At 60.2% G+C, this 14781-nt stretch overlaps 2 protein-coding genes across 7 annotated transcripts in view; both read left to right on the top strand.

Moving 5' to 3' along the window:
• The window catches only part of CUX1 (cut like homeobox 1), a 470808-nt gene extending 464661 nt beyond the window's left edge, over window positions 1-6147 (top strand). For all 3 annotated transcript variants that reach the window (XM_032255085.1, XM_032255084.1, XM_032255083.1), the window contains exons 18-23: window positions 408-524; window positions 2137-2220; window positions 2886-2942; window positions 4064-4144; window positions 4926-4990; window positions 5236-6147. In XM_032255085.1, the coding sequence (XP_032110976.1) occupies window positions 408-524; window positions 2137-2220; window positions 2886-2942; window positions 4064-4144; window positions 4926-4990; window positions 5236-5305 (474 nt within the window). In that variant the 3' untranslated portion in view covers window positions 5306-6147. The remainder of the gene's footprint in view (window positions 1-407; window positions 525-2136; window positions 2221-2885; window positions 2943-4063; window positions 4145-4925; window positions 4991-5235) is intronic.
• Window positions 6148-7317: 1170 nt separating this feature from the next.
• Window positions 7318-14781, top strand: part of SH2B2 (SH2B adaptor protein 2) — a 38051-nt gene continuing 30587 nt past the window's right edge. Inside the window, exon 1 of one of the 4 annotated variants that reach the window (XM_032255066.1) lies at window positions 7318-7759. In XM_032255066.1, the coding sequence (XP_032110957.1) occupies window positions 7660-7759 (100 nt within the window). In that variant the 5' untranslated portion in view covers window positions 7318-7659. Of the gene's footprint in view, window positions 7760-9437; window positions 9697-14781 lie in introns of those variants that run through there. The other 3 variants (XM_032255065.1, XM_032255068.1, XM_032255070.1) reach the window with 3 other exon arrangements.

The following is a 14781-nucleotide window of genomic DNA, read 5'->3' as shown; positions in this document are numbered from 1 at the left end:
ACGAGGTCAAGAGATCGAGACCATCCTGGTCAACACAGTGAAACCCCGTCTCTACTAAAAATACAAAAAAGTAGCTGGGCATGGTGGTGCGTGCCTGTGATCCCAGCGACTCAGGAGGCTGAGGCAGGAGAATTGCCTGAACCCGGGAGATGGAGGTTGCGGTGAGCCGAGATCGCGCCATTGCACTCCAGCCTGGGTAACAAGAGCGAAACTCTGTCCCAAAAAAAAGAAACCTGAACCAAGATCCCTGACTTCTGCCTGGGGTGGGGGGAGGGGGCAGCTTTGAACACAGTTGGGCAGGTCAAAGAGAAGGCCATAGACACAGAAGGGACTCCAGGTAGACGGAGCAGCAACTGTGCCAGGTGGGCGACCTGTCTGCCACCCCTCCCCTTGGCCCTCCCCCACAGGAGAACCGTCTGGCCCAGCACACCCTCCAGGCCCTGCAGAGCGAGCTGGACAGCCTGCGCGCAGACAACATCAAGCTCTTTGAGAAGATCAAGTTCCTGCAGAGCTACCCTGGCCGGGTGAGGGCCCTCCCCTGGCCTCAGCTCCAGGTGGACCAGGCAGGGAGAGAGGCCGCTCAGGGCTCTGGGGGTGGGAGGGTCAGGGGCTGAGACCTGCTGGGCAGCACTGGGCCTCAGGGGCCCCCTGAGCTCTTCTAATGACTCCCCAGCATCCACCCACCTCCCTAAGCCGGGAGAAGCCCATAGAGTGAGGCCTCTTGTCGAGATTCATTCATAAAAACTGGCCAGAAGGGCCAGGCGTGGTGGCGCACACCTGTAATCCCAGCACTGTGGCAGGCCGAGGCAGGAGGATTGCCTGAGCTCAGGAATTCGAGACCAGCCTGGCCAACATGGTGACACCCCGTCTTTACTAAAAATACAAAAAAAGTAGCTGAACAAGGTGGCGCATGCAAGTAGTCCCGGCTACTCGGGAGGCTGAGGCAGGAGAATCGCTGGAACCCAGGAGGTGGAGGTTGCAGTGAGTCGAGATCACACCACTGCACTCCAGCCTGGGCACAAGAACGAAACTCCATCTCAAAAAAAAAAAAAAAAAAAAAAAATGGCTGGGCACGGTGGCTCATGCCTGTAATCCCAGCACTTTGAGAGGCCGAGATGGGTGGATCATGAGGTCAGGAGTTCAAGACCAGCCTGGTCAACACGGTGAAACCCCATCTCTATAAAAAAAGAAAAGAAAAGAAAAAGAAAAACTATTCAGAAGGGCCAGGCACAGTGGCTCACGCCCGTAATCCCAGCACTGTGGGAGGCTGAGGCAGGAGGAGTTCAAGACCAGCCTGGCCAACATGGTGAAACCCCATCTCTACTAAAAATACAAAAATTGGCTGGGTGTAGTGGCGTGTGCCTGTAATCTCAGCTATTCGGGATGCTGAGGCAGGAGAATCACTTGAACGTGGGAGGTGGAGCTTGCAGTGAGCTGAGATCACACCACTACACTCCAGCCTGGGCAACAGAGTGAAATTTGTCTCAAATAAATAAATAAGCAGTAATAAAAAATGTAAACATAATTTAGCCCACACTCCAAAAACCAACCAAGAGAGTGGATCCAAAACTCGCCTGCGGACTTCTGGGCTGGCGAGGCCTGTGCACGGCTTCTCCCGGCCCCTAGGCCTTCCAAGGACCTTCTTGTGCCAGGACACCCTTTCTATGAGTGAGGGGAGAGTGTGGGCCATAGTGGGCAGGGGTTTGCCTCTCCCTCACCCTTTGGGGCCCAGCAGTTACCAGCCCCGTCCCCACCCATCAGAGCCCCTCCTTGGCCACCAGAGGGCACCCAGACCCTGAAAACCAGCCTGCCTGCCCCCACAGCCACCCCCACACGCTCAGCAAACCCACCTTCCTGCACCTGCACCTGGCTCTGCCGGGACCTCAGTTGCCCATCTATGCCCAGAGGCACTGTGGCCCTGACCCCGTGGGTAACTCCATGCCCCTGTGGCACAAGGCACCAGCTACATTCACGCTGTCACCCCAGCACCCTCTCCTCCTGCCTCTGGGATGTGGGGCTCCCTCCCCCACCTCTCTTTTTGCAGATAAGGAAACGGAGGCTCCCCTGGGGATCCTGCCCTTCCCGCTGGGCTCCAGGGCCCTGACTGGGTCTCTTCCCCTCCCCACGTCTGTGCAGGGCAGCAGCAGTGATGACACGGAGCTGCGATACTCGTCCCAGTACGAGGAGCGCCTGGACCCCTTCTCCTCCTTCAGCAAGAGGGTTCGTCAGCCCGGCCTGGGCAAGGGAGGGGAGGGGGTAGCCCAGGGGTCCCCCAGTCACCTGGCCCCCATCCACGAGCACCCGGCCTTCCCTGGCTCCCTTCCACCTGCCCTCGTCTGGGCACTCTCAGCCAGCCTCACTGGCCAGCGCTGCACACCCTGGCCCCGCCAGGCCAGGAGTCCCCCCCAAGGACAGCCTCCACGATGCTTGGGTGCAGTGTGGCCCCAGGGCCACTCAGGAACACCTGCCAATGGCTACCTGAGGGCGTGTGGCAGTGACCAGGTTAATGTGGAGTGCATCTGGGGAGCAGGTGGACAAGAAGAGCCAGTTACAGCTCCCAGAGTCAGGAGATCCATGGTGGGACCACCCCCCCCGCAACTTCCCTCCCCCACCCAGGCTGCAGAAGCTCTGCCCATGGAGCACTGTCCCGTGGGCAGAATGGGCAGCTGCAGAGGCGGGGAAGGGGCTCCTCACAGATGTCAGGGGAGCCCAGAATGTCACGCTGAGTAGACTGTGCACCCAGGGAAGCCCCTGGCAGCACCCTGGGGGGTCTGCAAGAACAGCGAGGCAGAGTGGCCTGTGGCTGGCCAGGCCCCACTCTCTGCCACAAGCCAGGGCCTGTGAGGTCTTTTGGGGTCCTTTCCTTACTGTCTCTCCCTGTGCAGGAGCGGCAGAGGAAGTACCTGAGCCTGAGTCCCTGGGACAAGGCCACCCTCAGCATGGTAAGTCCCTGCCCCTCCCCACCCCTCCACGCACGGGCCTGAGCCTCTGTCTCCAGGCACCGCTTCACCCGCCCTGCAGCCCAGGCTGGAAGAGCCACCTGCCCTGCCAAGAGTGGCTGTGTGATCTGGGACAGTCTCTCCCCTTCCCGGACAACTCCGATAGCGTGACTCACAGCAGTAGGTTCTGAACTGGGCTGCAGGGATACCATTCCTCAGAATTCCTGCAGCCTAGAGTCAGGCGTGGTGGCCCATGCCTGTCATCCCAGCACTTCGGGAGGTGGGAGGGTCGTTTGAGCCCAGGAGTTCGAGACCAGCCTGGGCAACACAGTAAGACCCTATCTCTACAAAAAATAAAATTAGCTAGGCGCTGTGGTGGGCACCTGTAATCCAGCTACTCAGGAGGCTGAAGCAGGAGGATCACTTGAGCAGAGGAAGTGAAGGCCACAGTGAGCCATGACCACTACACTCCAGCCTGGGCAACCGTGTCTCAAAAAAATTTATTTTAAAAAATTCCAGCCAAGTGTGGTAGCATACGCCTGTAATCCTAGCACTTTGGGAGGCCGAGGTGGGTGGATCACTTGAGGTCAGGAGTTCAAGACCAGCCTGGCCATCAGGGTGAAACCCCATCTTTATATTTAAAAAAAAAAAAGAAAGAATTCCAGTGACCAGGCGTGGTGGGTCACACCTGTAATCTCAGTACTTCGGGAGGCTGAGACAGGCAGATCACCTGAGGTCAGATGTTCCAATGCCAGCCTGACCAACATGGTGAAACCCCATCTCTACTAAAAATACAAAAATTAACCGGGCATGGTGGCGCATGCCTGTAATCCCAGCTACTTGGGAGGCTGAGGCAGCAGAATCGCTTGAACCTGGGAGGTGGAGGTTGCAGTGAGCTGAGATCACGTCATTGCCTGGGTGACAAGAGCAAGATTCTATCTCAAAAAAAAAAAAAAAGAATTCCAGCAGCCCGTGTCCCTCATCCATAAGGGTGGAATGGGAGCCCCAGCTTCCTACCCCTTCCCTCCCCTTGCCACCCTAGGGCTCTCTCTGTGAAGCCCAGGCAGCCCTGCAGGGGTGGGTGAGGCCGGCCCCATCCCCACTCACCCTTTGTTTGCCCCCAGGGGCGTCTGGTTCTCTCCAACAAGATGGCTCGCACCATCGGCTTCTTCTACACGCTGTTCTTGCACTGCTTGGTCTTCCTGGTGAGTGTGCACGTGGGCGGACCAGGGGTACATTCTGCACCCCACCCCCAACCTCCAGGGCAGCAGGGGCCTGTTATGGTGGCCTGGCCCCTGGGCCTACCCCAAGCTGCACCCCCAGCTCCAGGCCACACCTCTCCCCTTCAGGGGCCTTGGCCCACCCAGGGGATGAGGAAGACCCACCCCATTGGACCCTGGGGCACTAGCCAGGCCACTCCATGGAAGAGGCCGGGCTGATTGCATCTGGGCCCGGTCCCAGATGGGCTTCGTGGGGACAAGGGATGGGGTGGGAGGGGAGCAGGTGGAGTTTCCTTAAACTCCACCAAGGGACAGTCGTGAGGGCTGCACAGAGAAGGGGTGTCTTGAACTGACCTCCTCAGCTGCAGAGGAGCATTCTAGCTAGCGGACAGGGGCCAACGTGTCTGCCAAGGTAGGGGAGAAGAGGAGGGGAAGCTGTGTCTCTGAAGGACCCAGCCTTGGGGACTCCTGTCCCCAGCACAGTCAGAATGGTCCCTGCAGGGCTAACCTGGGCTCCAGCTCTGACCCTGGGGCCCAGCGGGTCCTGGCCCTTTCAGGGGTTGGCCCACAATATTAGGGGCAGTACCTCTGTGTCTGGGCCCATCTGCCCATCTGCAGAACAGGTGGGCACAGGAGCGTCTCTAAGGCCAACCCATCCTGGAGCCTGGGGCTCGTGAACCTTTTATGTCCCAGACCAGGCCCAGGGGCTGTGGGTGGGCTGCGGGAGTGACCTTGAGGCGAACTCACTGTGTCTCCGCCTGGCCAGGTGCTCTACAAGCTGGCTTGGAGCGAGAGTGTGGAGAGGGACTGTACCACCTTCTGCGCCAAGAAGTGAGGACCCCTGCCTGGGCACCCCCAGCCCCAAAGCGAGCCCCCAGCACCCCCTGCGACACCCCCAAGTTCCTGCCTCATATCCCCCCTCCTTAGCCCTCCATCACAGCCCCCTATTCTGGTCCTCCCCCTGCCCCCGCCCCCAGTGTCCACTACAACCCCCCAGCCCTACCCCATCACACGGTATAGAACCTCCTTCCCCAAAACACACACTCGGCCTCAGCAAAGGTTCTCGTGTCCCCCAGGTTCGCCGACCACCTGCACAAGTTCCACGAGAATGACAACGGGGCGGCGGCTGGTGACTTGTGGCAGTGACACCCGGAGCCTCCCCAGTGACAGTGACGGCTGCACCCCCACCCCAACTGCTCAGTGCTTCCAATCACTTAGACTCCCCTGAAGAATCCCCCATGGAAACTGCTCTTATCTGCTGTCCAGCAGCTGCCAGAGGCCCCAGGTCCCCTCGGCTCCTCTTGAAAGAATCTCCAGAGAGCCAGCCCCCAGTGCCCGGCTAGGCAGAGCCACAGAAACCCTCTCAGCCGCCACCTCAGGCTAGAGCTCTGCCCGGAGCCTGACCTCTAGCCCTGGTGGCAGAGGTCCCTCAGCTGCGAGGCTGATTGGGTGACCGCCGATTCCAGCTGTGGTTAATCCAACTTGGGCCTGTCTGCACTGCGACCCTCTTGTGTCCCCCTAAGATCCCCCTCAAAACCCTTAAGAGGTAGAAGTCACTTTCTTCCAGGAAAGCAGGCTTTGAGTCCAGCACCCCCAGCCTGCCTTTGCCACCGGCCCCACCCTGCAGAGTATATGAGGTTTGACAGCATCTGCCTCCTCCCCCACTGCACCCCAAGAGAGAGAGCCCCAGCCAGCGGAACAGTTTCTATCACCCCCTCCCTGCCCCCAGACCCATGTGATGTCTGCTTTCTTCTTTAGCAATATATTCTGGTTTCTAGGTAAGGAAGGGTCTCTAGCGACCCCTGAGCCCCAGTCTCTTCAGACCCATGGACTGGTCTGAGGGATCCGAGCATGTCCTGGCCAATCAGAACTGGCTGTGGGCCAGCCTAGCGCAGCCACCTCTCAGGGCCACTGGTAGACCTTCCTAAGTTAGATTTGCAGTTGCATATTTAGCTTTGCACATTTGAAATAAACCATGATTGCAGCCACCCTGGTGCCCTGTGCTCTGAGACACTGGGGGGACAGGAGGCTGGTGGCGACACCTGCAGTGCCACCTCTGGGAGCTGGGGCTGGCCTCACTGTGGGGCACACAGGACATCCCTCCCCCTCTTCTCATCTCCAGGAATTCCATGAGTACGTTCAGAGCTCTGCTGAAAAAAAGATCCAGTGTCTGAGTGCTTTTGAGCTGACACCACCATCAAAAAGGGAAACTCATTCCTTCATTCAAAAACCACCTGGGCCCGGTGTGGTGGCTCACGCTTGTAATCCCAGCACTTTGGGAGGCCGAGGCAGGCGGATCACTGGAGATCAGGAGTTCGTGACCATCCTGGCCAACACGGTGAAACCCCCTCTCCTTAAAAATACAAAAATTAGTTGGACATGGTGGTGAACGCCTGTAATCCCAGCTACTCGGGAGGGTGAGGCAGGAGAAACGTTTGAACCCAGGAGGTGGAGGTTGCAGTGAGCTGAGATCTCACCACTGCACTCCATCCTGAGTGACAGAGTGAGACTCCATCTCAAAAACAAAAACAAAAACAAAAAAACCACCTGTCGGGCCGTGGGTGGGTGTGTGACGTGTCTTGGTCCACGTCAGTTCCTGGGGAATCTTTGCTCCCCTTTCCCATGGGCCGCCACTTGCCAGGGGCTGCAGAGCCCAGGCCCCACCAGTTCTCCTGAGCACAAGCCTCGCATGGGAGCCCCCCTGAGCCACAGGTTCTGGGCCGCCTTACCTCCAGCCCAGCCCCAGATGGAGAAGTGTATTCTCTGGGTCTGGAGTGGGTGCATTAACCCATTCATCGTCCAGGTGGCCTACAAGGCTGGCTGTAAACCCAGGTCCCCCACTGCAGCCCACCACGCCGGAGCCCCCTGTGCTACCTCTGTCTCCATTTTACTTTTTATTTATTTATTTATTTTTGAGACGGAGCCTCACTCTGTTGCCAAGCTGGAGTGCAGTGGCATGATCTTGGCTGACTAAACCTCCGACTCCCAGGTTCAAGTGATTCTCCTGCCTCAGCCTCCCGAGTAGCTGGGACTACAGGCGCCCACCACACCCAGCTAGTTTTTGTATTTTTAGTAGAGATGGGGTTTCACCATGTTGGCCAGGATGGCCTCGATCTCAACCTAGTGATCACCTGCCTCGGCCTCCCAAAGTTCAGGGATTACAGGCGTGAGCCACTGTGCCTGGCCCTCTGTCTTCATTTTAGTTCTGAACAGTCTAATGCGTGTGTATCCAGGGGCCTTTCTTTGGGGTCCCCCTCCCAGCACCCCTCATCATCTCCCCCATCGGGACTTCCTCCAAGCCCCTCCAAGCCTCCTGCCCTCAGGGACCCTGGATGGGCCTGTCCTCCCCGACCCTCGTTCCTATCCCCAGCTAAGTGACGGCCACTCTTGGCCAACCACGCCCCCTCCACCCCCACAGCCACTTCCACATCTCCATCAGTTCCTCCTTCTGGGTCCGAGGCTCTTTGCTGCCAGCCCTCCTCACTTCCTCTTCCCTGGGGATGGATCCGAGCTATTGTTCTAACCATGGCTTCCCATCCCAGGACCCTCCCTGGCCGTGGTCATCCCAGCAGTGGAGTCCGGCCCACTACTCTGAACCAGGTTAGTGTGCTGCAGGTCAGGCTTTCCCCTCGCCCGGGAGGGTGGACACCACAACCAGGACGTATATGGAGCCTCCCTCTTTCCCACTCTTGGGCACCCCCTCCTGCCTCTTCCCAGCCTCATTCATAGGTGTCCTGGTTTCCAGCCAGGCGTCCAGGCCCGTGTGCCCCTCCCATCAAGGGCTTGCGCACTGCCGAAACTTTCATTAAAGTGTCTGCTGGCCTGGTCCTTTGGAGGGAACAGAGGGGAGGTGTGGGGCAGGAAAGGTGCCTGCCTGGCTTCCGTGCCCCCGTGGAGGGCAGCACCGGGGTTTTGGGCAGCAGGTGAGGGCTCTGTGCCCTCCACCTTCACCTCTGGAAACCCCACTCTTTCCATCCCTAAGAAGGGGATAAAAACCCTTGTCTATCCAGCCTCCTGGGAAATTAGTTGTGAAATGGCTTTGGGAAAGGTCAGAGGTCAGTATGGGCTCAGGAGGTCGACAGATGGAGGCAGCTCCAGCTGGCAAGGAGACCAGGACAGAACCTCCAGAGGTGGGGACAGTGGACAAGGAGGGAGATGAGGGGAGAAGACACCCAGGGGTCCCCCCTTGCTATCTGCAGAGATGAGAGTCATCTCTGAGCGGCCCCTTTCCTCTGCCCCCACTGAAGCCCGCCGTCCCCTCTCGGACCCCTTCCAGGCCTGCTGAGCCCCTGTACCTCTTTCAGGAAGTCTCTCGGAGCCTCCCCACCGCACCCCCAGCATCAAGGGTCAGGCCACAGGGTGCCGAAAGCCCAGCAGGACTGTTTCTTAGCCCGACTTGTCTCTGCCCTAATGCGGCAAGTTCTGGAGCCAGGCAGGGTTGAGCTAGCTGCCAGGGCTGTCGTTCCTCATCCCCCTCTATGACCTCTGACACCTCTCCGGGTGGCATCAGGCCCCCATCACAGCAAAGGTCGGATGGTGGGGGCACCGCGCTCTGGGGGTCTGCCCCCTTCCTGTGGCCCCGGGGCGATTTCCTGCACCCGGTGGGCTGGAGGGAGGGGGCCCTCGGGATTTATGGGAACCAGACGTTGACTTCCCCCGTTGCGACATCCAGGCCTCCTCGAGGCTCCCATTGTCCCCGCTGCGGAGGGTCTGGCCACAGCCGCGGCTCCCGCGAAGCATCCGTCACCGAGGATGCTTCGTGGCGTCCGTGCCCCATACACCCGTCACGCGGGACATTCCCCCGGCCCCACGCGCCGCGCTCCCGGGGCCACCACCGCGGGCTCGACAGGTCGCCTCCACGCAGAGGAGGGGGATTTCCGCGCCAGGCCTGGGGCCGGCTCGGCAACACGGGGACCCCCACCCAGATGGGGCGACTCAGGGCGGGCTCCTAGCCCCTCGCCCTAGGGCCGGGCAGTTTCCGCACCGCCGCCGTGAGGAGCCGGCGAGCGCTGACCACCGGCGCCACTCGGGCTCTGCGGAGGGCGCGGGGCGCGGCGGGGGCGGGGCCTGAGCGGCGCGAGGGAAACGGGCGGGGCGGGGCTCGCGGAGGGGCGGGGCATTGAGGCGCGGTGGGCGGGCGGGGGCGGGGCCAGGAGTCGCCAGGGGGCGGGGGGCTCGCCGCGGGGGCGGAGTGGGGGGGGGTGCGAGGGGGCGGGCGGGGCGGGGCTCGCGGCGGGGGCGGGGCCTGGAGGCGCGCGCCTTGCGGGCAGGGGGCGCGCCGCGCGGGGCTGGACTCGGAGCGCGCGGAGCTCGGCAGCTGGAGAGCCGCGAGGGGGACGCGCCGGGACCTCAAGGAGCGCACAAGCCTTCGAGACGGTGGACGAGACAGGGAGCAGCCGCCGCCGTTGCCGCCTCCCTCCCGGAGGGAGCCCAGTCCGCCGCGGGCCATGAGCCACCGGGCCTGGGGAGCCTGGCCGCGGTCCGGGCAGCGCCCCGCTGGCCCCCCGGCCCGCTTGGCCACAGCTGCGCGCCTGTAGGTATGGCCTCCTGGTCCCCAGTTCCTGTTCCCTGGTCCGTCTCCCGGGACCCCCGCCTGTCCCCTGGGGCGTGCGCTTTGTGCGCACCGCTGCACCGGGGAGAGCGGCCGCAAGCGACCCGGTCCGCGCGTGTCGTCTTTGTGTGCGCGGGTGGGAGGGACGAGGGCGCGCGAGGGAGGAGACGCGCCCCCGGCTGGGATCGCCTCCCTGATCCCATCACGGGCGGGGCGGGGAGCCGCTGGAGGGGCCGAGCTGCCTCCGGAGCAGCTGCGCCCCCGCCCCCTGCTAGGGCCAGGGTCGGGTGGTGGGGCAAGCGCACCCGGGCCCTTAGAGGAGGGGTCTCTGACTAGGGGAGGGGCGCCCAGGTCTCTTCCTGACGCTGGGAGCGCTGGGAGGGGGCGTCAACCTAGAATGAGGGAGAGAGCCACGGGGTAGGATCGGGAACGACCCCCTCCAGGCCACAACCTCCGGGCAGGCACGCCCTCCCTCTGGCCCAGGCCCCCCATTCTTGCTCCGCCCACCCGGGGAGCTCCCCGGCAGCCTCCGGTCGCTGGGAGGATCGTGGAGGGTCCCCAGGAGGCCGGCGCCTTTAAGAAGGGGCGGGTTCGTGCCCTCCATTCAGGCCCTTGGGTCTCGGCCATTGATGAACCTGTGGGCAGCGCGGGCCGGAACCGCGCCAGCCCAGCAGGCTGAGGCCAGGCAGAGGCAGGGACGCATCCCAGCCCCCCGCATCCCCTAAGTGGAGGCTTTGAGGGAGGGAAGTCTGCAGTGACTAGGGCCTCAGGAGCCTCGCAGGGCAGACCGGGCAGCCCCAACCGAGACCCCAAACACGAATAAGCCAGGATCTACTTGCACAAGCTAAGGGCATCAGGGTCGCTGTTCAGCTGGTGCAAGGGAGAGCCTCAGGCTAGGCTGTCAGACCTGGGTGGAGCCCTACCAATGCCCTCGAGCCAACATTACCTACCCTGTAAAATGATGGTGCTGCCTGCCTTCTGGCTAAGGGACGGGCAGGAGTTGCATCTCAGAGGCAGGTCCCTGGAGCTCCTCTGGGAGGACATGGGGCAGGGGTGTGGTTTCCCCAAGAGGTTTTGACTGCCTCTTGAGTTGTGCACCCCCCTACTCTGCCCCACCTTGAACTCTCCCAATCCTTTCCCTCCTGGCCTCCCCACTCCATGCAGGAAGAAGCTGAGAGAGTGACCTAGAACTTTTCAGTTCCAGGAACTCTGGAGAGGTCTGGCTGTGGCAGTGGTGGCACTACGTTTAGGCTAGTGTAGATCAGGGTTTTTTTTGGGGGGGGTCTCAGTGGCAGTTTCCCACCAGCCACTTCCTTAGAGGTCTGTCCCATGAACATCCAAGAACAGCCCTACCCTACCCCATAGTGGGCTGGCTTCTGATGCTGGAATGCACCCGCTTTGCTTTTTACCCTTGTTGTGAAAAAATCTGTCCCAAGTGTCTAAACCCCTCTTCCCTACTTAGCGTGGGTCTCCTAGGGAGGACTTCTGTACAGATACCCATGGGTGGACTTCCCTTGGGGGTCTTGGAGGTGGGGTCTCCACCCAGGTGATCCTGGGCTTCCCAGGACTGAGCTCTTTCGAACTTACTTGTGCCAAGCTAAGGGCGTCAGGGTTGCTGTTCATGTCGTCTTCACAACAACCCGAGTGCTGTTATTAGCCCACACAGTTAGGGATGGGAAATGACCAGCCTGAAGTCCCGCAGCCAGCAAACCAGGCCTCCCAGCCACTCCTCTCTGACAACAGCCTGGCACTTCTTGTCTTGTCTACCCAGCCTGGGTTGCAGGGAATTGGGGGTTTAGGGACGTCAGGCCTGCTGGCGGTTGTCTTTGTGGGGCTAGGGTCGAGTGTAGAGGCCTGCCGCTCTTTCTCACTGTCCAAGTGATGCCAGGGTGCGGGTCAGAGCTCTGGGGCCTGGGGAGGTTTCTCTTCCCTGCTCACCAGGCTGGGTGTTGTTTTATGGCTATGCTCTGTCTAGGGGGATAGCAGGTGTGACCCCTCAACACGAGGTCACAGCCCACACCTGTTTGGGCAGAGCAAGGCTGAGCATCGCTATGTGGGTGTGAAGCACCTTTTGGTTCCTCTGGGTGAAGCAGGGTTTGGGCCCCGTACTTCCGGCCCATCTGTGGATAGCGCCCACCTGGGGTTGCAGGGGAGGACAGCCAGCCAGGAGTTCATGGTCTGGTGGAAGAGACGGGCCACAGCCATGTGGCATGGTGGAGGGGCACAGGGCAAGGGGGGAGGTGGGGCCAGGATCAAGGGGCATGCCCAAGGCCTCTGTGGGCTCAGAGGCCTGCCTGCTATTGGGGAGAACACGGGAAGTAGGTGGGGTAGTGCCCGACTGTGTGGTTAGGCTCCGTGCAGAGGACAAGCAGGAGTTGGAGGAAGAGGATGTATTAGAACTTGGATGTGGTGAGTTTGAGGTACCTGGTGATCAGCCAGGCTGGGAGTTGAGCCCAGAGAAAGGCCTGGGGAAGCTTTATTCACACCTGCAGCCCCCGGAGTTCGGGGATGCTCAGACCTTAGGGGTGCCACCCGACGTCTCAGGAGGCACTGGTATGTGTGTCCTGGAAAAGCCAGAAGGCAGCTCGATGGGATGAGTTGGTGGGGACTAAAGGGGGATCCTGCAGGTTTAGGGGACTGGGCCAGGACCCACGTAAGGCTTATGACACCAGGGGAGTGGAAGGGGCTGAGCATCTCATGCCAAGGCTGGAGAAGTGAGGGACCTCTGCTCTGCAACCCCAGAGAGGCAGGGTGGGGTGGTGGGAGTGAGCAGGGCCAGTGCAGCTGGAACCAGCCCGGCCTGCTCTCCACCTGCAGAGCCCATCCAGGAACTGTCCAGCACTGGGCACTCCTGAAGGAGATTGAGTCTGCCTCTTGAGCCCCCAGAGCCTAGCTTAGCTTGTTGTCCTGGCCCCCACTCCATGCTCATCTGACCCCCACTTCCTGAGGAGCCCATCTGTGAATTCCCCTGCCCACCCACAGCCTCTCAGAGTGCCCCATCTAAAGGCCGGCATCTCCTTTCCCGAAACAGGGACTGGGTCCTCTCACTCTGCCCTTGTAAGGGGAGATCACTAGAAAGAGGTCTCAGAAAGGGACCAACCTGGAACTTGGCTCCATACCCCTCTTTTTGTTTGTTTGTGGTTGAGAGAGTCTTGCTCTGTCACCCAGGCTGGAGTGCAATGGTGCGCTGCAACCTCTGCCTCTGGGGCTCAAGCAATTCTCCTGCCTTAGCCTCCTGAGTAGCTGGGATTACAGCCTTGCACCACCATGCCCAGCTAATTTTTGTATTTTTAGTAGAGGCGTGGGTTCACCGTGTTGGCCAGGCTGGTCTCAAACTCCTGACCTCAAGTGATCCGCCCTCCTTGGCCTCCCAAAGTGCTGGGATGACAGGCGTGAGCCACTGCACCCGGCCTCCCCTCTTACGCATTCTGTGGCCCTGGACCCTCCTGCCTGGCGTCTGACACACAGCAGGCCCACCACTATGTGGTGGCCAGTGTGTGGCGGGCTAGTCACCTCCCTCCCCAGAACCCCGTTTCTTTGTCTCTACAATGGAGAAACATCTCTTTCTTACAGGAAAGATGTGAGGGGAGAAGGATTTTGACAGGGGTATGGCCCCTGAGGTGTGGGCTGTAGAATGCTGACGCTGGTCATGCTGGAGGGTGGGCGTATGTGCTGGGGTGATGGGTACCTCTGCAGCCGTCTGCCGCAAGCAGCTGGGGCAAAAGGGAATGGATAGAGCTGTGATTTTTTTTTTTTTTTTTTTTTTTTTTTTTGAGACATAGTCTTGCTCTGTTACTGGGGCTGGAGATCTCAGTTCACTGCAACCTCTGCCTCCTGGTGATTCTCCTACCTCAGCCTCCTGAGTAGCTGGGATTATAGGTGTTTGCCACCCTGCCAGCCTAATTTTTGTATTTTTAGTAGAGACGGGGTTTCACCATGTTGACCAGGATGGTCTCGATCTCTTGACCTCGTGATCCACCCACCTTGGCCTCCCAAATCCCTCCCTGGGATTACAGGCGTGAGCCACCATGCCCAGCCAGAGCTGTGATTTTTTAAACAAACTGTTTATTTAATCATCATGACAGCCCCATGTGGTTAGCACTGCTCTCACCTCCATCTTAACAGATGGGGAAACTGAGGCTCCAGAGTCCAAGGGGTCATGCAGCCAGGCAGCAGGAGAGCTGGGATTCAAACCCAGACAGTCTAGCTCCAGATCTCAGACTTTTAACACCAGAAGTGGCCGTAGGGAGGCGCCCAGGCAGTGGGGCTCCCTTTGCTGGGGAGCAACTGTCAGATGCAACTGTGGGAATCTCTAGGACTGAGGGTCTGCAGGCCGGCAGGGCTTGTCAAGCTTGGGGTGTCTGCAAAAGCAGGGGGGCCCAGCAGAAGGGATCCCATCCTTCCACGACGGTGGCAAAGGCAGAGTGTTGTGTGACAGGCCTGGGGTTGTCCTGGGCACAGGACTGTTGTAACAGCTGCCTCCAGGCGACATTGCTCAGGGCAGGCCTTGGACTAGAAAGTTATCTACAGGGAAGAGCAGCTAGGGAAACTAATGCTCAGAACAGCCAAGACTCCTTAGTACCTACTCACTCATACAGAGGTATACAGCTCTTAATCCACACCTGGCCCCATTGCCAGTCAGAAGGCCCCACCCACCCACTCTGCAGCAAAGTCACAGCAAGTTCAAGAGTGTTCAGACCAGAAACCATGCCTACTTTGCCTTCTGCCAGGGTGGTGGGGTGAGTGCAGATACTCTGGGAGGGGAGGGGAGAATTCCAGCCACATCCTCGCTCTGGCGGGAGGCCCTGGTTCAGGGCCTACCTTGCGGGGATGCGGTCTCTGGGGAGGTGAGGAGTAAGACGGACTTGAAACACCCACGTATTCAGCGGCCAAGCAGAGACTGCGCTGTGTGCTCTGTTCTTGAATCTGCAGGGGAGAGAAAGGCTCATACCTGGTCAGCGGGTGGGAGTCACTCCAGGCCAGAGGGATGGCCTGCCCAAAGATCGTCTGTGTCCTGCCCAGGGAGGGGTGCAGAAAGCAGGCTGGAGGGGTGGAGGGGACTGCCCCACCG

The sequence above is a fragment of the Sapajus apella genome, unplaced genomic scaffold (assembly GCF_009761245.1).
Source record: "Sapajus apella isolate SASKATOON/1434 unplaced genomic scaffold, GSC_monkey_1.0 scaffold88, whole genome shotgun sequence".
Classification (NCBI taxonomy): domain Eukaryota; kingdom Metazoa; phylum Chordata; class Mammalia; order Primates; family Cebidae; genus Sapajus; species Sapajus apella.
The sequence above is the reverse complement of the archived record's forward strand: the minus strand, read 5'-3'. Positions and strand labels throughout refer to the sequence as shown.